The 27,759-nt window shown below is 38.7% G+C and overlaps 2 protein-coding genes across 2 annotated transcripts in view; one reads left to right on the top strand and one right to left on the bottom strand.

Moving 5' to 3' along the window:
* LOC146551051 (scavenger receptor cysteine-rich domain-containing protein DMBT1-like) lies at positions 1–27,759 on the top strand. Its single transcript, XM_085258936.1, has 20 exons — positions 1–42; positions 1,301–1,720; positions 2,082–2,501; positions 4,323–4,742; positions 5,554–5,973; positions 6,801–7,220; positions 9,042–9,461; positions 11,283–11,702; positions 12,532–12,951; positions 14,670–15,089; positions 15,407–15,727; positions 16,674–17,093; positions 18,033–18,452; positions 18,769–19,089; positions 20,018–20,437; positions 20,747–21,067; positions 21,951–22,370; positions 23,195–23,308; positions 23,704–23,747; positions 23,892–27,759. The coding sequence occupies exons 1-20, from the start codon at positions 3–5 to the stop codon at positions 23,931–23,933; spliced, it is 6,663 nt and encodes a 2,220-aa protein (XP_085115062.1). The 5' UTR covers positions 1–2; the 3' UTR covers positions 23,934–27,759.
* The window catches only part of LOC146551050 (uncharacterized), a 45,572-nt gene continuing 44,611 nt past the window's right edge, over positions 26,799–27,759 (bottom strand). The window contains exon 52 of the mRNA XM_085261013.1: positions 26,799–27,126. Within this exon, the coding sequence (XP_085117139.1) occupies positions 27,125–27,126 (2 nt within the window). The 3' untranslated portion in view covers positions 26,799–27,124. The remainder of the gene's footprint in view (positions 27,127–27,759) is intronic.

The raw sequence follows: 27,759 nt of genomic DNA, 5'->3' as shown, positions 1-27,759 counted from the left end.
AGATGAAAGGCTATCACATTTTGATCTGCTTCATCCTCCTGAGTGAGTAAATTCTCATCTCTAATATTCAGTGTTACTTGTCTTTCTTTTCTTAGGAATTAATCCTTAAGCTTTGTTCATTTTTAACCACTAACTGCTTAAGTCTTTTTTCATTTTATTTGTTCAAATTTGAAAATAGGTCAACAGTGAACCACAGCATACACCACTTCCAATGAGCATGCAGTACATTAAAAGTACAAGACAACATAATATAAATTAATATAAACCTGTCAGAAATGAGTTTCACAACTGCTATGTGCTAGTTATGGTGTGTTCATTTCATCCCTGTTTTAGAAATTATTTTTCAGATCGCTGTTGTTTTTCCTCCAGTTTAAAAAGATAAACTCAGAATAATCTACACTGCTCAAAAAACTTTTAATTAGAGTATAGCATCAAGTTAATTAAACCTCTGGCTTATTAATCTGGTTAGTTAAGCAGCAGCGGGGTATATTAATCAGTTTAAGCTGCTTTGACTTCTTCTATCTGCTGGTGTTCCATACCATGCAGGGGTCTGTCCTTTCATGATGGTTCTTCTCCTTGTGCCTCTTCGTTCTTGTGTTTCTGCTGCCTCAGGTAGGAAGCAGAAACACAAGGTCTTTTTGAGCAATGTACCTGTTTATCTTAGCCGCTATGATGCCTGAACAGAGCTTCCATGTGGTTCTGAGGCAGGTTCTGGCAGATCCTTGGGATCAAGAATGTCTAGTCTTCAGTTAGCCATTCCAGACACTCATGAAGTGCAGTCAGATTCTTCAGCCAGTAGGTGTGAATCATGTTGGGGCCTAGTGATGTCTAGTTCTTTATGCTGCAGAACCTTTCTTGGATGTCTACCAATGTGATGGTTAATGGACTATGCCAATTAATAAAAGGAGCAATAGTGATTAAAATACATAAAATAAGTTAAAATTGCAAAACAGAACTTGACAACAGATAAAATCAACACTAAAGTGAATATTTAATAAGATCAAGATAATCTTTCATTCGTTTCATCTAAAGACTTTTTTTTAGTTTGTGTTTGGAGGGTTTCTCTGTGGCAGTACGACAAATGTCTTTAATTCACAATAGAACATAAAACTGTTAAAACTCAACTGTTAAAATTCAAATGTGTAATCTCAAATTTGTCTCTGAATTGATACATTTAAAATATGAGTACACGCTAACGGGTTAATTTTTAAATCTTGTTCTCAAACTGTTTTTGACAAAATTCCTTCAGCATCAGCGCACTATTATAATTGATTTGTATTTCTTCTTCAATTATAAACAGAATCTGGATCTCCTTATTCCACACCTGCTTCACTACCACAGACCTCTCCATCCACCCCGGTAGATGTCACTGGTTCAACAGCAGTGGATAACAACACAGGAGTAAAGGGGGCGGTTCGCCTGGTAAATGGCATTTATGGCTCCTGCTCTGGCAGGGTGGAGATCTTCCACAGAGGCCAGTGGGGGACAGTGTGTGATGATTCTTGGGGCCTGGAGGATGCTCAGGTGATATGTAGGCAGCTGGGCTGTGGTAGGGTCCTCTCAGCATCAACTAATGCACGATTTGGACAAGGCACAGGGCCCATCTGGATGGATGAGGTGTCATGCACAGGCAGGGAATCCAACCTATTCGAGTGTCGCCAGTCAAGGTTTGGATCTCACAACTGCGGCCACAATGAAGACGCTGGTGTCATCTGTGAAGGTAAATTTGAGACGGTGGATGGACTCAAGTTTGTACCTGTTTGACTGTTTGTCCCTGATAAAATTTTAACTGAGAGGTTTTCAGTGACCAACTATTACACATTTATATTCACTTTATACTAAAATATTTTACCTACAGTCTCTTTGACATTGAATGCTTCAATTTTGTTAAACATTTAAAGTTGAAGGAATGTGGAGTTTAAATTGGGTAATTTGCAATGTTAATCTGCAGTTCATAGGGGCTCATTCTAAAATTATCATTGTATTCTTGCATTTCTTTATTTTTTGTATGTAGTCCCTTTTATCACAGAAACTAAAGGGAATGCATAATTGATTTGTATTTCTTCTTCAATTATAAACAGAATCTGGATCTCCTTATTCCACACCTGCTTCACTACCACAGACCTCTCCATCCACCCCGGTAGATGTCACTGATTCAACAGTAGTGGATAACAACACAGGAGTAAAGGGGGCGGTTCGCCTGGTAAATGGCATTTATGGCTCCTGCTCTGGCAGGGTGGAGATCTTCCACAGAGGCCAGTGGGGGACAGTGTGTGATGATTCTTGGGGCCTGGAGGATGCTCAGGTGATATGTAGGCAGCTGGGCTGTGGTAGGGTCCTCTCAGCATCAACTAATGCACGATTTGGTGCAGGCACAGGGCCCATCTGGATGGATGATGTGTCATGCACAGGCTGGGAATCCAACCTGTTTGAGTGTTACCACTCAGGATTTGGATCTCACAACTGCGGCCACAGTGAAGACGCCGGTGTCATATGTGAAGGTAAATTCCAGAAGGTGGCATCACTGAGGTTACATTTTTTTAATCTGTGTCCGTGGTTCAAGGTTTATTATACAATAATAGAAATCTTGTATGTTTGATTGACATTAAAGTCTGCTAGCCACAGGTTTTGTTATATCAAATATTTTGTCATTAAACATCAAAATTTATCAATCGTTAGAGCGCCACCTAGATGTAAGGCCATGTTATATACTTTGCCACACTCCTCCTCAGAAGCTGACTACATCCATCTCAAATGTGGTCAGAAAAATGACGTTGATTTCCCCCGAATGCAAAAACTATCCGTGTGGTTATATAATGATGTCCTCTGGTGGCAGACAGTTCACCACGAAATACAAAGTTATTGTTAAGGGAGAAGGAAAACTTGACTATTCATAAAACTTGGTTGAATCATCCATGAGTTTTGATCGCCCTCATGAAATATTTCAGTGAAACAACCCAATCACTGCATTTTAGTTACAGTCATGAAATTTGGAGCCATCAGTTATTAATGAAAAACAAAAAAATGCTTCTTTGGGCAATAACCTAGGCCCAGCAGGCTGTCCACTATTATTAATTTAACTACTACATTTTACATTTTATTTGAGGGCGCCTTTCAAAAACCCAAGGTCACCTTACAAAAGAACAAAATTAATAAAAGGAGCAATAGTGATAAAATACATAAAATAAGTTAAAATTGCAAAACAGAACTTGACAACAGATAAAATCAACACTAAAGTGAATAAGCCAGCTTGAACAGATTTGTTTTGAGCTGTGACTTGAATACGAGAAGACAGTCTACATTTCTTATGGCTGGAAGAAGAGAGTTCCCGAGCCGAGGAGCAGAGCGACTGAAGGCTCTGTTCCCCATAGCGATAAGATGTGCAGATGGAACAGTAAGATGAACAGCAGATGAGGATCTGAGAGTGCGGGAAACAGTGGTGATATGAAGCAGGTCACACAAATAGGATGGAGCAGATTTATGGATACACTTGTATGTGAGAAGTAAGATTTTATCGTTTATCCTGGTTTCTATGGGCAACTAGTGAAGCTGCTGAAGAACTGGGGTAATATGAGCTCTTGACAGAGTACGAGTTATGACCCGAGCTGCAGAGTTTTGAAGAAGTTGGAGTTTATGAAGGGACCTTTTAGGGAGACCAAATAAGAGGGAATTGCAGTAATCAATACGTGACGTAATAAGACTATGGACGAGGATGGAGGCAGCATGGGGAGTAAGGAAGGGACGGAGTCGGTTAATATTACCTAAGTGGAAGCATGCAGACCGGGTTATGTAATTAATGTGAGACTGGAATGAAAGAGTATTATCAATTATGACACCCAAACTCTGAACCCAAGGGGAGGGAAGGGTGGGAGAATTTTCAATGTTAATGGAAAAAGTGTGGGATTTGGTTAAGATAGAGGCTGTGCCAACAAGTAAAACTTCTGTTTTATTTAAGTTTATATTATACTGATGTTTCCATTATTGCCTCTTTCATTAACAAATTCATGGTGAATATTTAATAAGATCAAGATAATCTTTCATTCGTTTCATCTAAAGACTTTTTGAGTTTGTGTTTGGAGGGTTTCTCTGTGGCAGTACGACAAATGTCTTTAATTCACAATAGAACATAAAACTGTTAAAACTCAACTGTTAAAATTCAAATGTGTAATCTCAAATTTGTCTCTGAATTGATACATTTAAAATATGAGTACACGCTAACGGGTTAATTTTTAAATCTTGTTCTCAAACTGTTTTTGACAAAATTCCTTCAGCATCAGCGCACTATTATAATTGATTTGTATTTCTTCTTCAATTATAAACAGAATCTGGATCTCCTTATTCCACACCTGCTTCAATACCACAGACCTCTCCATCCACCCCGGTAGATGTCACTGGTTCAACAGCAGTGGATAACAACACAGGAGTTGAGGGGGCGGTCCGCCTGGTAAATAGCATTTATGGCTCCTGCTCTGGCAGGGTGGAGATCTTCCACAGAGGCCAGTGGGGGACAGTGTGTGATGATTCTTGGGGCCTGGAGGATGCTCAGGTGGTATGTAGGCAGCTGGGCTGTGGTAGGGTCCTCTCAGCATCAACTAATGCACGATTTGGTGCAGGCACAGGGCCCATCTGGATGGATGAAGTGTCATGCACAGGCTGGGAATCCAACCTGTTTGAGTGTCGCCACCCAGGGTTTGGATCTCACGACTGCAGCCACAGTGAAGATGTCGGTGTCATATGTGAAGGTAAATTCCAGAAGGTGGACACACTGAGGTCCCACTGTTTCCTTTGTGTCCATGCTGCAAAGATTATTATACAATAACATAACAACAATGATAACATATCATGTTATATACTTTGCCACACTCCTCCTCACTCAAATGTGGTCAGAAAAAGACCTTGATTTTCCCTGAATGCAAAAATTATGGGTATTCATATAATGATGTCTTCCTGTGGCAGACAATTCACCACGAAATATGAAGCTATTTTTAAGGGAGAAGGAAAACTTGAATATTCATAATATTCATAACTGTTGGCCCTCATGAAATATTTCATTGAAACAACCCAATCACTGCAATTTACTTACAGTCATGAAATTTGGAGCATCAGTTATTAATGAAAAACAAAAAAATGCGTCTTTGGGCAATAACCTAGGCCCAGGAGGACGTCCACCATTATTAATTTAAGTTTATATTATACTGATGTTTCCATTATTGCCTCTTTCATTAACAAATTCATGGTGAATATTTAATAAGATCAAGATAATCTTTCATTCGTTTCATCTAAAGACTTTTTTTTAGTTTGTGTTTGGAGGGTTTCTCTGTGGCAGTACGACAAATGTCTTTAATTCACAATAGAACATAAAACTGTTAAAACTCAACTGTTAAAATTCAAATGTGTAATCTCAAATTTGTCTCTGAATTGATACATTTTAAATATGAGTACACGCTAACGGGTTAATTTTTAAATCTTGTTCTCAAACTGTTTTTGACAAAATTCCTTCAGCATCAGCGCACTATTATAATTGATTTGTATTTCTTCTTCAATTATAAACAGAATCTGGATCTCCTTATTCCACACCTGCTTCAATACCACAGACCTCTCCATCCACCCCGGTAGATGTCACTGGTTCAACAGCAGTGGATAACAACACAGGAGTTGAGGGGGCGGTCCGCCTGGTAAATAGCATTTATGGCTCCTGCTCTGGCAGGGTGGAGATCTTCCACAGAGGCCAGTGGGGGACAGTGTGTGATGATTCTTGGGGCCTGGAGGATGCTCAGGTGGTATGTAGGCAGCTGGGCTGTGGTAGGGTCCTCTCAGCATCAACTTTTGCACGATTTGGTGCAGGCACAGGGCCCATCTGGATGGATGATGTGTCATGCACAGGGAGGGAATCCAACCTGTTTGAGTGTTACCACTCAGGATTTGGATCTCACAACTGCGGCCACAGTGAAGATGTCGGTGTCATATGTGAAGGTAAATTCCAGAAGGTGGACACACTGAGGTCCCACTGTTTCCTTTGTGTCCATGCTGCAAAGATTATTATACAATAACATAACAACAATAATAACATATCATGTTATATACTTTAGCATACTCCTCCTCAGAAGCTGACTACATCCATCTCAAATGTGGTCAGAAAAAGACCTTGATTTTCCCTGAATGCAAAAATTATGGGTATTCATATAATGAGGTCCTCCTGTGGCAGACAATTCACCACGAAATATGAAGCTATTTTTATGGGAGAAGGAAAACTTGAATATTCATAATATTCATAACTGTTGGCCCTCATGAAATATTTCATTGAAACAACCCAATCACTGCAATTTACTTACAGTCATGAAATTTGGAGCATTAGTTATTATTGAAAAACAAAAAAATGCTTCTTTGGGCAATAACCTAGACCCAGGAGGACGTCCACCATTATTAATTTAAGTTTATATTATACTGATGTTTCCATTATTGCCTCTTCCATTAACAAATTCATGGTGAATATTTAATAAGATCAAGATAATCTTTCATTCGTTTCATCTAAAGACTTTTTGAGTTTGTGTTTGGAGGGTTTCTCTGTGGCAGTACGACAAATGTCTTTAATTCACAATAGAACATAAAACTGTTAAAACTCAACTGTTAAAATTCAAATGTGTAATCTCAAATTTGTCTCTGAATTGATACATTTTAAATATGAGTACACGCTAACGGGTTAATTTTTAAATCTTGTTCTCAAACTGTTTTTGACAAAATTCCTTCAGCATCAGCACACTATTATAATTGATTTGTATTTCTTCTTCAATTATAAACAGAATCTGGATCTCCTTATTCCACACCTGCTTCACTACCACAGACCTCTCCATCCACCCCGGTAGATGTCACTGGTTCAACAGTAGTGGATAACAACACAGGAGTAAAGGGGGCGGTTCGCCTGGTAAATGGCACTTATGGCTCCTGCTCTGGCAGGGTGGAGATCTTCCACAGAGGCCAGTGGGGGACAGTGTGTGATGATTCTTGGGGCCTGGAGGATGCTCAGGTGATATGTAGGCAGCTGGGCTGTGGTAGGGTCCTCTCAGCATCAACTAATGCACGATTTGGTGCAGGCACAGGGCCCATCTGGATGGATGATGTGTCATGCACAGGCTGGGAATCCAACCTGTTTGAGTGTTACCACTCAGGATTTGGATCTCACAACTGCGGCCACAGTGAAGACGCCGGTGTCATATGTGAAGGTAAATTCCAGAAGGTGGCATCACTGAGGTTACATTTTTTTAATCTGTGTCCGTGGTTCAAGGTTTATTATACAATAATAGAAATCTTGTATGTTTGATTGACATTAAAGTCTGCTAGCCACAGGTTTTGTTATATCAAATATTTTGTCATTAAACATCAAAATTTATCAATCGTTAGAGCGCCACCTAGATGTAAGGCCATGTTATATACTTTGCCACACTCCTCCTCAGAAGCTGACTACATCCATCTCAAATGTGGTCAGAAAAATGACGTTGATTTCCCCCGAATGCAAAAACTATCCGTGTGGTTATATAATGATGTCCTCTGGTGGCAGACAGTTCACCACGAAATACAAAGTTATTGTTAAGGGAGAAGGAAAACTTGACTATTCATAAAACTTGGTTGAATTGTCCATGAGTTTTGATGGCCCTCATGAAATATTTCAGTGAAACAACCCAATCACTGCATTTTAGTTACAGTCATGAAATTTGGAGCCATCAGTTATTAATGAAAAACAAAAAAATGCTTCTTTGGGCAATAACCTAGGCCCAGCAGGCTGTCCACTATTATTAATTTAACTACTACATTTTACATTTTATTTGAGGGCGCCTTTCAAAAACCCAAGGTCACCTTACAAAAGAACAAAATTAATAAAAGGAGCAATAGTGATAAAATACATAAAATAAGTTAAAATTGCAAAACAGAACTTGACAACAGATAAAATCAACACTAAAGTGAATAAGCCAGCTTGAACAGATTTGTTTTGAGCTGTGACTTGAATACGAGAAGACAGTCTACATTTCTTATGGCTGGAAGAAGAGAGTTCCCGAGCCGAGGAGCAGAGCGACTGAAGGCTCTGTTCCCCATAGCGATAAGATGTGCAGATGGAACAGTAAGATGAACAGCAGATGAGGATCTGAGAGGGCGGGAAACAGTGGTGATATGAAGCAGGTCACACAAATAGGATGGAGCAGATTTATGGATACACTTGTATGTGAGAAGTAAGATTTTATCGTTTATCCTGGTTTCTATGGGCAACTAGTGAAGCTGCTGAAGAACTGGGGTAATATGAGCTCTTGACGGAGTACGAGTTATGACCCGAGCTGCAGAGTTTTGAAGAAGTTGGAGTTTATGAAGGGACCTTTTAGGGAGACCAAATAAGAGGGAATTGCAGTAATCAATACGTGACGTAATAAGACTATGGACGAGGATGGAGGCAGCATGGGGAGTAAGGAAGGGACGGAGTCGGTTAATATTACCTAAGTGGAAGCATGCAGACTGGGTTATGTAATTAATGTGAGACTGGAATGAAAGAGTATTATCAATTATGACACCCAAACTCTGAACCCAAGGGGAGGGAAGGGTGGGAGAATTTTCAATGTTAATGGAAAAAGTGTGGGATTTGGTTAAGATAGAGGCTGTGCCAACAAGTAAAACTTCTGTTTTATTTAAGTTTATATTATACTGATGTTTCCATTATTGCCTCTTTCATTAACAAATTCATGGTGAATATTTAATAAGATCAAGATAATCTTTCATTCGTTTCGTCTAAAGACTTTTTGAGTTTGTGTTTGGAGGGTTTCTCTGTGGCAGTACGACAAATGTCTTTAATTCACAATAGAACATAAAACTGTTAAAACTCAACTGTTAAAATTCAAATGTGTAATCTCAAATTTGTCTCTGAATTGATACATTTTAAATATGAGTACACGCTAACGGGTTAATTTTTAAATCTTGTTCTCAAACTGTTTTTGACAAAATTCCTTCAGCATCAGCACACTATTATAATTGATTTGTATTTCTTCTTCAATTATAAACAGAATCTGGATCTCCTTATTCCACACCTGCTTCACTACCACAGACCTCTCCATCCACCCCGGTAGATGTCACTGATTCAACAGTAGTGGATAACAACACAGGAGTAAAGGGGGCGGTTCGCCTGGTAAATGGCACTTATGGCTCCTGCTCTGGCAGGGTGGAGATCTTCCACAGAGGCCAGTGGGGGACAGTGTGTGATGATTCTTGGGGCCTGGAGGATGCTCAGGTGATATGTAGGCAGCTGGGCTGTGGTAGGGTCCTCTCAGCATCAACTAATGCACGATTTGGTGCAGGCACAGGGCCCATCTGGATGGATGATGTGTCATGCACAGGCTGGGAATCCAACCTGTTTGAGTGTTACCACTCAGGATTTGGATCTCACAACTGCGGCCACAGTGAAGACGCCGGTGTCATATGTGAAGGTAAATTCCAGAAGGTGGCATCACTGAGGTTACATTTTTTTAATCTGTGTCCGTGGTTCAAGGTTTATTATACAATAATAGAAATCTTGTATGTTTGATTGACATTAAAGTCTGCTAGCCACAGGTTTTGTTATATCAAATATTTTGTCATTAAACATCAAAATTTATCAATCGTTAGAGCGCCACCTAGATGTAAGGCCATGTTATATACTTTGCCACACTCCTCCTCAGAAGCTGACTACATCCATCTCAAATGTGGTCAGAAAAATGACGTTGATTTCCCCCGAATGCAAAAACTATCCGTGTGGTTATATAATGATGTCCTCTGGTGGCAGACAGTTCACCACGAAATACAAAGTTATTGTTAAGGGAGAAGGAAAACTTGACTATTCATAAAACTTGGTTGAATTGTCCATGAGTTTTGATGGCCCTCATGAAATATTTCAGTGAAACAACCCAATCACTGCATTTTAGTTACAGTCATGAAATTTGGAGCCATCAGTTATTAATGAAAAACAAAAAAATGCTTCTTTGGGCAATAACCTAGGCCCAGCAGGCTGTCCACTATTATTAATTTAACTACTACATTTTACATTTTATTTGAGGGCGCCTTTCAAAAACCCAAGGTCACCTTACAAAAGAACAAAATTAATAAAAGGAGCAATAGTGATAAAATACATAAAATAAGTTAAAATTGCAAAACAGAACTTGACAACAGATAAAATCAACACTAAAGTGAATAAGCCAGCTTGAACAGATTTGTTTTGAGCTGTGACTTGAATACGAGAAGACAGTCTACATTTCTTATGGCTGGAAGAAGAGAGTTCCCGAGCCGAGGAGCAGAGCGACTGAAGGCTCTGTTCCCCATAGCGATAAGATGTGCAGATGGAACAGTAAGATGAACAGCAGATGAGGATCTGAGAGGGCGGGAAACAGTGGTGATATGAAGCAGGTCACACAAATAGGATGGAGCAGATTTATGGATACACTTGTATGTGAGAAGTAAGATTTTATCGTTTATCCTGGTTTCTATGGGCAACTAGTGAAGCTGCTGAAGAACTGGGGTAATATGAGCTCTTGACGGAGTACGAGTTATGACCCGAGCTGCAGAGTTTTGAAGAAGTTGGAGTTTATGAAGGGACCTTTTAGGGAGACCAAATAAGAGGGAATTGCAGTAATCAATACGTGACGTAATAAGACTATGGACGAGGATGGAGGCAGCATGGGGAGTAAGGAAGGGACGGAGTCGGTTAATATTACCTAAGTGGAAGCATGCAGACCGGGTTATGTAATTAATGTGAGACTGGAATGAAAGAGTATTATCAATTATGACACCCAAACTCTGAACCCAAGGGGAGGGAAGGGTGGGAGAATTTTCAATGTTAATGGAAAAAGTGTGGGATTTGGTTAAGATAGAGGCTGTGCCAACAAGTAAAACTTCTGTTTTATTTAAGTTTATATTATACTGATGTTTCCATTATTGCCTCTTTCATTAACAAATTCATGGTGAATATTTAATAAGATCAAGATAATCTTTCATTCGTTTCATCTAAAGACTTTTTGAGTTTGTGTTTGGAGGGTTTCTCTGTGGCAGTACGACAAATGTCTTTAATTCACAATAGAACATAAAACTGTTAAAACTCAACTGTTAAAATTCAAATGTGTAATCTCAAATTTGTCTCTGAATTGATACATTTTAAATATGAGTACACGCTAACGGGTTAATTTTTAAATCTTGTTCTCAAACTGTTTTTGACAAAATTCCTTCAGCATCAGCGCACTATTATAATTGATTTGTATTTCTTCTTCAATTATAAACAGAATCTGGATCTCCTTATTCCACACCTGCTTCAATACCACAGACCTCTCCATCCACCCCGGTAGATGTCACTGATTCAACAGCAGTGGATAACAACACAGGAGTTGAGGGGGCGGTCCGCCTGGTAAATAGCATTTATGGCTCCTGCTCTGGCAGGGTGGAGATCTTCCACAGAGGCCAGTGGGGGACAGTGTGTGATGATTCTTGGGGCCTGGAGGATGCTCAGGTGGTATGTAGGCAGCTGGGCTGTGGTAGGGTCCTCTCAGCATCAACTTTTGCACGATTTGGTGCAGGCACAGGGCCCATCTGGATGGATGATGTGTCATGCACAGGCTGGGAATCCAACCTGTTTGAGTGTTACCACTCAGGATTTGGATCTCACAACTGCGGCCACAGTGAAGACGCCGGTGTCATATGTGAAGGTAAATTCCAGAAGGTGGACACACTGAGGTCCCACTGTTTCCTTTGTGTCCATGCTGCAAAGATTATTATACAATAACATAACAACAATAATAACATATCATGTTATATACTTTAGCATACTCCTCCTCAGAAGCTGACTACATCCATCTCAAATGTGGTCAGAAAAAGACCTTGATTTTCCCTGAATGCAAAAATTATGGGTATTCATATAATGATGTCCTCCTGTGGCAGACAATTCACCACAAAATATGAAGCTATTTTTATGGGAGAAGGAAAACTTGAATATTCATAATATTCATAACTGTTGGCCCTCATGAAATATTTCATTGAAACAACCCAATCACTGCAATTTACTTACAGTCATGAAATTTGGAGCATTAGTTATTATTGAAAAACAAAAAAATGCTTCTTTGGGCAATAACCTAGACCCAGGAGGACGTCCACCATTATTAATTTAAGTTTATATTATACTGATGTTTCCATTATTGCCTCTTCCATTAACAAATTCATGGTGAATATTTAATAAGATCAAGATAATCTTTCATTCGTTTCATCTAAAGACTTTTTTTTAGTTTGTGTTTGGAGGGTTTCTCTGTGGCAGTACGACAAATGTCTTTAATTCACAATAGAACATAAAACTGTTAAAACTCAACTGTTAAAATTCAAATGTGTAATCTCAAATTTGTCTCTGAATTGATACATTTTAAATATGAGTACACGCTAACGGGTTAATTTTTAAATCTTGTTCTCAAACTGTTTTTGACAAAATTCCTTCAGCATCAGCGCACTATTATAATTGATTTGTATTTCTTCTTCAATTATAAACAGAATCTGGATCTCCTTATTCCACACCTGCTTCACTACCACAGACCTCTCCATCCACCCCGGTAGATGTCACTGATTCAACAGTAGTGGATAACAACACAGGAGTAAAGGGGGCGGTTCGCCTGGTAAATGGCATTTATGGCTCCTGCTCTGGCAGGGTGGAGATCTTCCACAGAGGCCAGTGGGGGACAGTGTGTGATGATTCTTGGGGCCTGGAGGATGCTCAGGTGGTATGTAGGCAGCTGGGCTGTGGTAGGGTCCTCTCAGCATCAACTTTTGCACGATTTGGTGCAGGCACAGGGCCCATCTGGATGGATGAAGTGTCATGCACAGGCTGGGAATCCAACCTGTTTGAGTGTCGCCACCCAGGGTTTGGATCTCACGACTGCAGCCACAGTGAAGATGTCGGTGTCATCTGTGAAGGTAAATTCCAGAAGGTGGACACACTGAGGTCCCACTGTTTCCTTTGTGTCCATGCTGCAAAGATTATTATACAATAACATAACAACAATGATAACATATCATGTTATATACTTTGCCACACTCCTCAGAAGCTGACTACATCCATCTCAAATGTGGTCAGAAAAATGACGTTGATTTCCCCCGAATGCAAAAACTATCCGTGTGGTTATATAATGATGTCCTCTGGTGGCAGACAGTTCACCACGAAATACAAAGTTATTGTTAAGGGAAAAGGAAAACTTGACTATTCATAAAACTTGGTTGAATTGTCCATGAGTTTTGATGGCCCTCATGAAATATTTCAGTGAAACAACCCAATCACTGCATTTTAGTTACAGTCATGAAATTTGGAGACATCCGTTATTAATGAAAAACAAAAAAATGCTTCTTTGGGCAATAACCTAGGCCCAGCAGGCTGTCCACTATTATTAATTTAACTACTACATTTTACATTTTATTTGAGGGCGCCTTTCAAAAACCCAAGGTCACCTTACAAAAGAACAAAATTAATAAAAGGAGCAATAGTGATAAAATACATAAAATAATTTAAAATTGCAAAACAGAACTTGACAACAGATAAAATCAACACTAAAGTGAATAAGCCAGTTTGAACAGATTTGTTTTGAGCTGTGACTTGAATACGGGAAGACAGTCTACATTTCTTATGGCTGGAGGAAGAGAGTTCCCGAACCGAGGAGCAGAGCGACTGAAGGCTCTGTTCCCCATAGCGATAAGATGTGCAGATGGAACAGTAAGATGAATAGCAGATGAGGATCTGAGAGTGCGGGAAACAGTGGTGATATGAAGCAGGTCACACAAATAGGATGGAGCAGATTTATGGATACACTTGTATGTGAGAAGTAAGATTTTATCGTTTATCCTGGTTTCTATGGGCAACCAGTGAAGCTGCTGAAGAACTGGGGTAATATGAGCTCTTGACGGAGTACGAGTTATGACCCGAGCTGCAGAGTTTTGAAGAAGTTGGAGTTTATGAAGGGACCTTTTAGGGAGACCAAATAAGAGGGAATTTCAGTAATCAATACGTGACGTAATAAGACTATGGACGAGGATGGAGGCAGCATGGGGAGTAAGGAAGGGACGGAGTCGGTTAATATTACCTAAGTGGAAGTATGCAGACCGGGTTATGTAATTAATGTGAGACTGGAATGAAAGACTATTATCAATTATGACACCCAAACTCTGAACCCAAGGGGAGGGAAGGGTGGGAGAATTTTCAGTGTTAATGGAAAAAGTGTGGGATTTGGTTAAGATAGAGGCTGTGCCAACAAGTAAAACTTCTGTTTTATTTAAGTTTATATTATACTGATGTTTCCATTATTGCCTCTTTCATTAACAAATTCATGGTGAATATTTAATAAGATCAAGATAATCTTTCATTCGTTTCATCTAAAGACTTTTTGAGTTTGTGTTTGGAGGGTTTCTCTGTGGCAGTACGACAAATGTCTTCAATTCACAATAGAACATAAAACTGTTAAAACTCAACTGTTAAAATTCAAATGTGTAATCTCAAATTTGTCTCTGAATTGATACATTTTAAATATGAGTACACGCTAACGGGTTAATTTTTAAATCTTGTTCTCAAACTGTTTTTGACAAAATTCCTTCAGCATCAGCGCACTATTATAATTGATTTGTATTTCTTCTTCAATTATAAACAGAATCTGGATCTCCTTATTCCACACCTGCTTCACTACCACAGACCTCTCCATCCACCCCGGTAGATGTCACTGATTCAACAGTAGTGGACAACAGCACAGGAGTTGAGGGGGAGGTCCGCCTGGTAAATAGCATTCATGGCTCCTGCTCTGGCAGGGTGGAGATCCTCCACAGAGGCCAGTGGGGGACAGTGTGTGATGATTCTTGGGGCCAGGAAGATGCTCAGGTGGTATGTAGGCAGCTGGGCTGTGGTAGGGTCCTCTCTGCACCAACTAATGCACAATTTGGACAAGGCACAGGGCCCATCTGGATGGATGAGGTTGGATGCACAGGCTGGGAATCCAACCTATTCGGGTGTCGCCACTCAGGGTTTGGATCTCACAACTGTGGCCACAATGAAGACGCCGGTGTCATCTGTGAAGGTAAATCTGAGAAGTAGGATTCACTTAGGTGTCCACCTGTTGGACCTTTGGTCCCCGATAAAATTTTAACTGAGAGGTTTTAAGCCACAAACAATTACTGTAAAAAAAAAAAGTGTTTTGTTGACACTAAATTTTGTTACCTACAGGCTCTTTGACATTAAATACTTCCATTCTGTTAAACATTTAAAAATGAAGGAAAGTGTTAGTTAAACTGGGTGAATTGCAATGTTGATCTGCAGTTTACAGTGAATCATCCCAAAATAATTATTGAGTCCTTGCATTTCTTTATTTTTTGTATGTAATCCCTTTTATCACAGAAACTCAAGGGAATGTTCGCTTGGTTAATGGCAATTATGGCTCCTGCTCTGGCAGGGTGGAGATCCTCCACAGAGGCCAGTGGGGGACAGTGTGTGATGATTCTTGGGGCCTGGAGGATGCTCAGGTGGTATGTAGGCAGCTGGGCTGTGGTAGGGTCCTCTCAGCACCAACTAATGCGCAATTTGGGCAAGGCACAGGGCCCATCTGGATGGATGATGTGTCATGCACAGGGAGGGAATCCAACCTGTTTGAGTGTCGACACTCAGGGTTAGGATCTCACGACTGCAGCCACAGTGAAGACGCCGGTGTCATCTGTCAAGGTAAATTTGAGAAGGTGGCATCACTGAGGTTACATTTTTTTACTCTGTGTCTATGCTGCCAGGTTTATTATACAATAATAGAAATATTATGTTTTGTTTACATTAAAGTCTGCTACCCACAGGTTTTGTTATATTAATTTTTTTTCTCATTAAACATCAATATTTGTCAATCGTTAGAGCGCCACCTAGCTGTAAGAGAACATATCATGTTATATACTTTAGCATACTCCTCCTCAGAAGCTGACTACATCCATCTCAAATGTGATCAGAAAAATGATCTTAAGCTTTTTTCTGAATGCAAAAATTATGGGTGTTTATATAATGATGTCCTCTAGTGGCAGACAATTCACCACAAAACATGAAGTTATTGTTAAGAGAGAAGGAAAACTTGAATATTCATAAAACTTGGTTGAAGCGTCCATGATTCTGTTGGTTCTCCTGAAATATTTCATTGAAACAACCCAATCACTGCATTTTAGTTATAGTCATGAAATTCAGAGGCCTCATTGATTATTGAAAAAGAAAAAAAATCTTTTTTGTACAATAACGTAGACCCAAGAGGATGTACGCCATTATTAATTTAAGTTGATATTATACTGGTGGTTCCATTACTGCCTCTTTCATTAACAAATTCCCGCTGAATATTTAAAAAGATTAAGATAATCTTTAAATCGTTTCATCTACAGACTTTTTATTTGAGTTATTGTTGTGGGGGTTTCTCTGTGAAAGTACAACAAACACAAATCCTTGTGTTTTACCATAGCACACAAAACTGTTGAAACTCAAATGTGTAATCTTAATGTTTTCTTCAAATTGATTCATTTTAAATTTTAATACACACTAACAAATTAATTTTAAAAAATATTGTCCTTAAACTGTTTTTAACAACATTCCTTCAGCACAGCTGCACTATTATTACTTATTTGTATTTTTTAATTGCAAACAGACCCTGGATTTCCTTATTCCACACCTGCGTCAAGAACACAGACCTCTCCAGCTTTTCGGGTTAATGTCACCGGTTCAACAGCAGTGGACAACAGCACAGGAGTTGAGGGGGAGGTCCGCCTGGTAAATAGCATTCATGGCTCCTGCTCTGGCAGGGTGGAGATCTTCCACAGAGGCCAGTGGGGGACAGTGTGTGATGATTCTTGGGGCCTGAGGGATGCTCAGGTGGTATGTAGGCAGCTGGGCTGTGGTAGGGTCCTCTCTGCACCAACTAATGCACAATTTGGACAAGGCACAGGGCCCATCTGGATGGATGAGGTTGGATGCACAGGCTGGGAATCCAACCTATTCGGGTGTCGCCACTCAGGGTTAGGATCTCACAACTGTGGCCACAATGAAGACGCCGGTGTCATCTGTCAAGGTAAATTTGAGAAGGTGGCATCACTGAGGTTACATTTTTTTACTCTGTGTCTATGCTGTAAAGTTTATTATACAATAATTGAAATACTATGTTTTGTTTACTTCAAACTGTGCTACCCACAGGTTTTGTTATATTAAATATTTTGTCATTAAACATCAATATTTGTCAATCGTTAGAGCGCCACCTAGATGTAAGAGAACATATCATGTTATATACTTTAGCATACTCCTCAGAAGCTGACTACATCCATCTCAAATGTGGTCAGAAAAATGATCTTAAGCTTTTTTCTGAATGCAAAAATTATGGGTGTTCATATAATGATGTCCTCTAGTGGCAGACAATTCACCACAAAACATGAAGTTATTGTTAAGAGAGAAGGAAAACTTGAATATTCATAAAACTTGGTTGAAGCGTCCATGATTCTGTTGGTTCTCCTGAAATATTTCATTGAAACAACCCAATCACTGCATTTTAGTTATAGTCATGAAATTCAGAGGCCTCGTTGATTATTGAAAAAGAAAAAAAAAATTTGTACAATAACGTAGACCCAAGAGGATGTACGCCATTATTAATTTAAGTTGATATTATACTGGTGGTTCCATCACTGCCTCTTTCATTAACAAATTCCCGCTGAATATTTAAAAAGATTAAGATAATCTTTAAATCGTTTTATCTACAGACTTTTTATTTGAGTTATTGTTGTGGGGGTTTCTCTGTGAAAGTACAACAAACACAAATCCTTGTGTTTTACCATAGCACACAAAACTGTTGAAACTCAAATGTGTAATCTTAATGTTTTCTTCAAATTGATTCATTTTAAATTTTAATACACACTAACAAATAAATTTTAAAAAATATTGTTCTTAAACTGTTTTTAACAACATTCCTTCAGCACAGCTGCACTATTATTACTTATTTGTATTTTTTAATTGCAAACAGACCCTGGATTTCCTTATTCCACACCTGCATCAAGAACACAGACCTCTCCAGCTTTTCGGGTTAATGTCACTGGTTCAACAGCAGTGGACAACAGCACAGGAGTTGAGGGGGAGGTCCGCCTGGTAAATAGCATTCATGGCTCCTGCTCTGGCAGGGTGGAGATCCTCCACAGAGGCCAGTGGGGGACAGTGTGTGATGATTCTTGGGGCCAGGAAGATGCTCAGGTGGTATGTAGGCAGCTGGGCTGTGGTAGGGTCCTCTCTGCATCAACTAATGCACGATTTGGTGCAGGCACAGGGCCCATCTGGATGGATGATGTGCATTGCACAGGCTGGGAATCCAACCTGTTTGAGTGTCGACACTCAGGGTTAGGATCTCACAACTGTGGCCACAATGAAGACGCCGGTGTCATCTGTGAAGGTAAATTTGAGAAGTAGGATTCACTTAGGTGTCCACCTGTTGGACCTTTGGTCCCCGATAAAATTTTAACTGAGAGGTTTTAAGCCACAAACAATTACTGTAAAAAAAATAGTGTTTTGTTGACACTAAATTTTGTTACCTACAGGCTCTTTGACATTAAATACTTCCATTCTGTTAAACATTTAAAAATGAAGGAAAGTGTTGGTTAAACTGGGTGAATTGCAATGTTGATCTGCAGTTTACAGTGAATCATCCCAAAATAATTATTGAGTCCTTGCATTTCTTTATTTTTTGTATGTATTTCTTTTTAACACAGAAATTCAGGTAAATGTTCGCTTGGTTAATGGAGGACATGGCTCCTGCTCTGGCAGGGTGGAGATCCTCCACAGAGGCCAGTGGGGGACAGTGTGTGATGATTCTTGGGGCCAGGAGGATGCTCAGGTTGTATGTAGGCAGCTGGGCTGTGGTAGGGTCCTCTCTGCACCAACTAAAGCACGATTTGGGCAAGGCACAGGGCCCATCTGGATGGATGAGGTTGGATGCACAGGCAGGGAATCCAACCTGTTTGAGTGTCGACACTCAGGGTTAGGATCTCATGACTGCAGCCACAGTGAAGACGCTGGTGTCATCTGTCAAGGTAAATTTGAGAAGGTGGCATCACTGAGGTTACATTTTTTTACTCTGTGTCTATGCTGTAAAGTTTATTATACAATAATAGAAATACTATGTTTTGTTTACTTCAAACTGTGCTACCCACAGGTTTTGTTATATTAAATATTTTGTCATTAAACATCAATATTTGTCAATCGTTAGAGCGCCACCTAGATGTAAGAGAACATATCATGTTATATACTTTAGCATACTCCTCCTCAGAAGCTGACTACATCCATCTCAAATGTGGTCAGAAAAATTACCTTGATTTCCTCTGAATGCAAAAAATAAGGGTTTTCATATAATCATGTCCTCTGGTGACAGACAATTCACCATGAAACATGAAGCTATTTTTAAGGGAGAAGGAAAACTTGAATATTCATAAAACTTGTTTGTAAACTTGCATGATTCTGTTGGTTTTCCTGAAATATTTCATTGAAACAACCCAATCACTGCATTTTAGTTAAAGTCATGAAATTTAGATGCATCATTTATTATTGAAAAACAAAAAAAAATACTTCTTTGGCAGGACGTCCACCTATTAATTTAAGTTGATATTATACTGATGTTTCCATTATTGTCTCTTCAATTAACAAATTCCTGCAGAACGTTTAAAAAGATCAAGATAATCTTTCATTCGTTTCATCTACAGACTTTATATTTGCTTTTTTGCTGGGAGGGTTTCTCTGTGAAAGTACAGCTAATGTCTTTACTTTGCAATACCACATGAAACTGTTAAAACCCAAAAGTGTAATGTCAAATTTGTCTCTGAATTGATACATTTTAAATATGAGTACACGCTAACAAATTAATTAAAAACCAATCTAGTTTTCAAACTGTTTTTAACGAAATTGGTTCAGCACAGCTGCACTGTTATTATTATTTATGTGTATTTCTTTTTTAATTGCAAACAGACCCTGGATTTCCTTATTCCACACCTGCGTCAAGAACACAGACCTCTCCAGCTTTTCGGGTTAATGTCACTGGTTCAACAGCAGTGGACAACAACACAGGAGTTGAGGGGGAGGTCCGCCTGGTAAATAGGATTTATGGCTCCTGCTCTGGCAGGGTGGAGATCTTCCACAGTGGCCAGTGGGGGACAGTGTGTGATGATTCTTGGGGCCAGGAGGATGCTCAGGTTGTATGTAGGCAGCTGGGCTGTGGTAGGGTCATCTCAGCACCAACTAAAGCACGATTTGGACAAGGCACAGGGCCCATCTGGATGGATGAGGTGTCATGCACAGGGAGGGAATCCAACCTACTCGAGTGTCGCCAGTCAAGGTTTGGATCTCACAACTGCGGCCACAATGAAGACGCTGGTGTCATCTGTGAAGGTAAATTTGAGAAGGCGGATGGACTCAAGTTTGTACGTGTTTGACTGTTTGTCCCTGATAAAATTTTAACTGAGAGATTTTCAGTGACCAACTATTACACATTTATATTCACTTTATACTAAAATATTTTACCTACAGGCTCTTTGACATTGAATGCTTCAATTTTGTTAAACATTTAAAGTTGAAGGAATGTGGAGTTTAAATTGGGTAATTTGCAATGTTAATCTGCAGTTCATAGGGGCTCATTCTAAAATTATCATTGTATTCTTGCATTTCTTTATTTTTTGTATGTAATCCCTTTTATCACAGAAACTCAAAGGAATGTTCGCTTGGTTAATGGCAATTACGGCTCCTGCTCTGGCAGGGTGGAGATCCTCCACAGTGGCCAGTGGGGGACAGTGTGTGATGATTCTTGGGGCCTGAGGGATGCTCAGGTGGTATGTAGGCAGCTGGGCTGTGGTAGGGTCCTCTCTGCACCAACTAATGCGCAATTTGGGCAAGGCACAGGGCCCATCTGGATGGATGAGGTTGGATGCACAGGCCGGGAATCCAACCTGTTTGAGTGTCGACACTCAGGGTTAGGATCTCACAACTGTGGCCACAATGAAGACGCCGGTGTCATCTGTCAAGGTAAATTTGAGAAGGTGGCATCACTGAGGTTACATTTTTTTACTCTGTGTCTATGCTGTAAAGTTTATTATACAATAATAGAAATATTATGTTTTATTTACTTCAAACTGTGCTACCCACAGGTTTTGTTATATTAAATATTTTGTCATTAAACATCAATATTTGTCAATCGTTAGAGCGCCACCTAGATGTAAGAGAACATATCATGTTATATACTTTAGCATACTCCTCCTCAGAAGCTGACTACATCCATCTCAAATGTGGTCAGAAAAATTACCTTGATTTCATTTGAATGCAAAAAATAAGGGTTTTCATATAATCATGTCCTCTTGTGGCAGACAATTCACCATGAAACATGAAGCTATTTTTAAGGGAGAAGGAATATTCATAAAACTCTGTTGAAACTTCCATGATTCTGTTGGTTCTCCTGAAATATTTCATTGAAACAACCCAATCACTGCATTTTAGTTAAAGTCATGAAATGTAGATGCATCATTTATTATTGAAAAACAAAAAAAATACTTCTTTGGCAGGACGTCCACCTATTAATTTAAGTTGATATTATACTGATGTTTCCATTATTGTCTCTTCAATTAAGAAAATCCTGCAGAACATTTAATGAAATCAAGATAATCTTTCATTCGTTTCATCTACAGACTTTTTATTTGAGACTTTTTATTTGAGCAGTACAGCAAATGTCTTTACTTTGAAACACCACATAAAACTGTTAAAACTCAAATGTGTAATGTCAAATTTGTCTCTGAATTGATACATTTTAAGTATGAATACACGCTAACAAATTAATTTTTAAAATGTTGTTCTCAAACTGTTTCACAGCTCTACAATTATTATTTACTTGTATTTCTTTTTTAATTGCAAACAGACCCTGGATTTCCTTATTCCACACCTGCTTCAAGAACACAGACCTCTCCAGCTTTTCCGGTTAATGTCACTGGTTCAACAGCAGTGGACAACAGCACAGGAGTTGAGGGGGAGGTCCGCCTGGTAAATAGGGGTTACGACTCCTGCTCTGGCAGGGTGGAGATCTTCCACAGTGGGCAGTGGGGGACAGTGTGTGATGATTCTTGGGGCCTGGAGGATGCTCAGGTGGTATGTAGGCAGCTGGGCTGTGGTAGGGTCCTCTCCATGCCAACTAATACACAATTTGGTGCTGGCACAGGGCCCATCTGGATGCATGATGTAGCATGCACGGGAAGAGAAGCCAACTTGCCTGAGTGCCACCACTCAGGGTATGGATCTCACGACTGCAGCCACAAAGAAGATGCTGGTGTCATCTGTGAAGGTAAATTTGAGCAGCTGGAGAGTTTATTTTACCAATATGGAAATATTATGTTTGATCTACATTAACCTCCTAAGACCTGAACTCTTCCACGGCATGCATTTTTAATTTCTCTTTGATATTTAGGCATATCGGGGCCCGATGAATGCAAAAATAAAGAATTAGCAGATTTTTATTATTTTTTTTACCTTATTTTTGTTTTTAAGAAAAGTAAGAGCCATATCTGAGGATATTCGTTTGAAATGTTGATAGAATACTAGCAGTATAATGTCCTTGTTCGTGGATATGTAAATGGCCCTTGCAGAGCAAAATTTAGTATTTTGGTCTAAATAACCCAAAAAGTGATGTTCGCATATGTGGACGCCAGGTCCTAGGAGGTTAAAGGTTTATCTACAAGTTTTATTGCATTAAATGTTTTTTCTTTCACAGCTCTTTTGTTCCTGCTTCTTTTACTGTTGTTATTTATATAAATTAATCTTGAGATGAAATTTACATCTCAGCTGCGATTTACTCCTTTCAGGTTATTTTCAGCTCACTTTTCATTGAATCGTATCAGCTCCCCATCCCCAACATCAGTTTTAACGAGACTACTGAATTTAAGGTTATGGCTCTCTTCTCACTAAGCGAGTTTAGTCTGCAGAGTAGATTTCTTAAAAACAGTAATTAATTAAAATGCTACATTTTAATATGTAGTTGCTCTTTATAAGAAAACATCTCATATTCAAAATCTTTCTGCCATTTTCAAAATTTATATTGATGTTTTTTCTATGTAATTTTAACCAATAACTTTTATAAGTGACGTTATTTAATTGTCCCATTTTTTTCAGTCTCTCATACAGGTTTCTCTCCGCTTTTGGTTATTGTATCGGTGGTAGTGGCAGTTCTTCTGTTACTTCTTGTTCTTTTGCTCATCTACAAAAAGACGGCAACGGGCTATCGTGGTGAGTTCTGATCCAGCCTTATATGCTTTTTTAAAGAATTATTAATCAAAAGGATTTTATGTGGCTCCACAGTGTAGTGGTTTACACCATTGTTCAGCAAGGGAAAGGTTACTACTTCAACTCCAGCCGGAGTCACAAATCATTCTTGGGATTGTGTCGGGAATGGCATCTAGTGTAAAAACTGACAAATTAAACATGTGCAGCTTCCTGTTGTTGTGGCCCCTTCTGAACAAGAGGTCAGACAAAAGTAGTATTTCTTTTTTTAATTAAGTATTCTCGTGGAATCGTTTGACTGCTAACCTGCCCCACTTCTTTTCCAACAGGATAAGATCCGACCTAACACCACAAAAATGAGCAAAGCTATAACATAACACGTCTTTGTCTCTTTTCTATAGGTTTCTCTAGGTATAGAAGAAACTCAACCCAAAGCCAAACTGAGGTGATTCATTTATATTTGTTTAATTTCACTGTCATTTGTAGGCTCTTTATGCTGCACTGTGAAGAAATTAACACATTTCACTGGTTCATAAAAAGTTCAGAATTCTGAATTTTGTTGTTTTTTGCTTGTTTGTTTTTTCCCCAGATTGCTCTTACTGAAAAATATTCTACAGTCCTCCACACGTAAAGTCTCGACCAACTAGAGCATTGATCCAGCCAGCAGGAACCAGGACCAAACCTACTGGACTCTACTGTCACACACACTAAATAGCAAATTATCATACATTCCTTCCGATGAATAGAAATGTGTTTGGGGGTTTCATGTCTTATCTAGAACCATGGTCAATTGTTCTGTAAGAACTAACCATGTCACTTCCCTTGCCCTTACTAGGCCAGACCAGTAACACTGACACTGGCCAGTCAGGCACATAAAACATACATAAAAGCAAGGATGAGTTGACTCAGAATCCATTTGTTAGGCTTGTCATTGTTATCCTCTCCACAGCATTAATAATGGCCATCAACAGTGGCCTGCGCAGAAACGAACATGGATGGATGGCTACAATAAGAGATACGAATAAACTTTATTATCCCACATGTGAAATTTAATTTGTACAAATAGTGCTGTGCATAGAAGTATTCACACAATAAAGCCAGCACCAAAATTCAATTAATAAATATGTTAATAATTCATTCATTCATCACTGATAGTTTCCCATAATTAAACTCCAGGAAACATTTAAGTACAGGATGATGTGGCTCCAGAGCTTTCAAAGTGCACTGAGTCCTTATGTGCAAAAGATGCTGGGATTGATGAGAGCTTTTAGCAGTTTGTTTTACAGTCCCTGAGGGTAAAAACTCAAGCTCTGAAAAAACTGGATAAGGGATGAATCATTAAAACTTTTAGGAGCCTGATAAACAACAATTTTGTAATATTTTGTTTGGTGAGACTAGTGCTCTTTGTTTCCTATCATTGTCATAGCACTTTTGACTTTACTGTAAGTAAGCCACACCAACTGCTATCCCATATCTAATCAAACTTTCAAGCATTGTATTATAAAAAAAATCCTTAGATCTCACTTCAAACATTTTGAGCCGTTGAAGAAAATTGAATCCGAGCTTATTTGTCAGTAAAAAAATAAATCTACATGTACTTCCCATATTCCCTTAGGGTGAAATGTTATTTCTTTAGTTTTATCAGTGTTCAAAATAAAACGATGATGATGACACCACTGCTGATGCACAGTCATTTGCGTGCAGAAGACTTAAAATAGTTTTATCATCAGAGAATTTGACAGCCAACTATTAGTGCAGTTATCACTATAGTGATTAGCATGCATGGTGAAAAGGAGAGGGGGAAGTCACAAAAATTGAATCATTTAACTTGTTGTCACCTGCTAGTCAAGAGGGATAAAAAACATTTGATAATTAAGGCACATTTAAGAGTTTTGGGCCTGCAGGTATGGACGAACAATCAAATGCAGAACTAAAATCAACAAATAGAATCTGATCATAGGCTTTTGGATCTTCTGAATGCTTCCTTTATTAAATGAATGATATTTATCATAGCATCCTTCACTGTTTACAAACTGATGCGGGTCTAGACTTGAAGATATCTTTGGTTTGATCATATTCAAAATAATTTTCTTAAAACACTTCCTCACTACACATGTTAGTGGCAACATCCCTGAAGTCCTTGTTCTCAATAGGATGTGTTACAGACATGTTACCTCTGGTGTAAGAATGATTTTAGATATTCACCATAACTTGCAAACTGTGTGACGTTTGGGAAAAAAGGGCACCGTGCATCGGTTAATTCACCGAGCAGCGTTTCAATAAAGAAGCAGACATCAGTCACAAACATTTCTGAGAACCAACTGAAATGGCTTCAAATTAATTTTCACACTATCAGAATCACCAAGTAAGTCTCTACTTTTTATTGATGCAATCTCTAACTTTTTTAGTGACGTGGTTTAATATTTGGGAAATTAATAGCCTCTTTTTTCAGGATTATATTGTTCTTACAACAATTTATATAGTCTATTGTTGGATCTGTAGCCTCATCTAACACCATACTATAGAATAAACTCCAGTATGTGCATATGAAACAACCCATCAAAGTCCCTGCACTGTCCTGAGTCCATACAACACTGCAACACAGTTGTATTTTAGCACAGATTTATACAGCATACCTGCTCCTCAACATATGAACATAAGAAAGGTCAGTGGTAGACTCTCTCTCTACCACCCTTCATTCTTATTGTGAGTATAATTCATTTGCCAAAAAGAGATAAAATACACAGCTTACTAATTATACTTTATTCTTGAAAATGCTTCATGCTAGTCATACAATAATATAATTAAAGAAAATTAACCTGTCGTGGTGAAAGTAATGATAACATAAAGCCTATACTAAAAAGAGAAAGGTTCTTCACCCTCCATACACATGAAGCTTTCTTCAGCACAGCCTTATAAGCAGGCTTTCTCTTTAAGTAGGCTTCATCTCTACCTCTCCTGTGTTTTACAGATGGCTGTAAGCACTCATTGTTGTACCTCTCTCCTGACCTCCTCCATACATACAACATTTTTTGTTGTTTTTTGTGTAAACTGTCTTTTCAAGCCTTTTCAAGTAGTTTCCCTTCCTTAGGAATGGCTTCTCCACAGCCACCCTTCCACCCTGCCTCCTCTTGTTTGTTGAAACATGTGATTTTGCATAGTTTTTTTTAAGACACTTGGCATATTTCAGCTAATAGGTCTTTAGGAATCACCTCGTTGGTACAAAATTACTATTTACGTCTGTCAGACTGTGCTATTAGGAGCATTTTTATGCTTGACTAATACATAGATGAGTGCTAAGTGGCTTAACTAACAAAAAAATACCGGAGTACTTTAAAAGCAGTCAGATATTGAAACTGTGGACTGAACTGTGGCATCAAGACAGACACAACACTATCCAAGCGATTCTGTAAGAAATTTGATGGGAATAAAAACAGGGAATCTAATGGAGCTGTATGTTATCCATGTGATATCCTTTGAGTCTGTTTTTCTTTATCATGCTGACAGTATTTTGATTGTGTATACCGTCTAGATGTACAAGTGTTTTTGAATGTGACTGGCACCTACGTGTGTGACTTTACTGCATTTTCTTATCTTCATCAATAAATCAAACAAAATATGAAAATAAAATGAAAAAGAAAAACAGGTGAGACTGTTTGATGCTCAGGATGTATGTTTATTTGTGTTTATTTCCAATAAAATCATATTTGTTAACACGTTCCAGCAGTGATGTCATCGAGGCTTGACATGCTGGTGGAAGTGACATCAACAGAGGGGATGTGACATTCAGATGTTACACGATGTGTTGATGATATAATCTTTTCCTAGAAAAGAAACAAAAGATTTAAAGTTGCTTTTGAATTTTTTTTTTTTTTTTATTAAGCTTCAGTTCTTTATATCTTCTTTTACATTTTGCTTCTTGTTTTGATTGACATGCAATGGATGAGTATTTTTTTTTTTTTTTTTACTTTGAAGCCTTAGCTTAAACCTTAACTCATTAATTTTACTTATGTTTAGTTCTTCTAGCCCCCTGAATGTTCCTTCTGTCTCATCCAAGTGTTTGGGCCTCATTGTCAGTTGTATTTTGTATATCTCCTGCTCTACTTTAAAGTAGAGATGGCACAATACCACTTTTTTAAGTCCGATACCAATATTATAAATTTGGATATCTGCCGATACCGATATGAATCCGATATCGTGTGTTTTAATCAATAAAACTGTTTTTTTAATATATTGCTGCATTTTGTATAAGTTCATACTCAAGTTTAAATAAACAACAACACTAAAGCTATTCTGTTATACCTGTATGTAAAAAATACACTGCACCCAAAATATTTCATAGTTCAGCAATACTGATCAATCTAATAAACTTAAACCTGCTCCATCCTCCCTATTCTGGTATTTTAAAGAGTACTTAGCAGAAATATTAAGCAACCTAACTAATAGGGTTGCAAACT

This window comes from Mchenga conophoros, linkage group LG20, assembly GCF_057382185.1.
Source record: "Mchenga conophoros isolate Kocher_MC1m ecotype Shallow Benthic linkage group LG20, M_conophoros_male_GT1.1, whole genome shotgun sequence".
NCBI classification, from domain to species: Eukaryota; Metazoa; Chordata; class Actinopteri; order Cichliformes; family Cichlidae; genus Mchenga; species Mchenga conophoros.
The sequence above is the reverse complement of the archived record's forward strand: the minus strand, read 5'-3'. Positions and strand labels throughout refer to the sequence as shown.

Bases quoted from the DNA above. Each gene is read 5' to 3' on its own strand.
- LOC146551051 (XM_085258936.1), top strand. From the start codon at position 3: ATGAAAGGCTATCACATTTTGATCTGCTTCATCCTCCTGA. The intron at 5,974-6,800 runs GTAAATTCCAGA...AATTATAAACAG, and splicing joins TGTCGGTGTCATATGTGAAG to AATCTGGATCTCCTTATTCC. The intron at 21,068-21,950 runs GTAAATTTGAGA...AATTGCAAACAG, and splicing joins CGCCGGTGTCATCTGTCAAG to ACCCTGGATTTCCTTATTCC.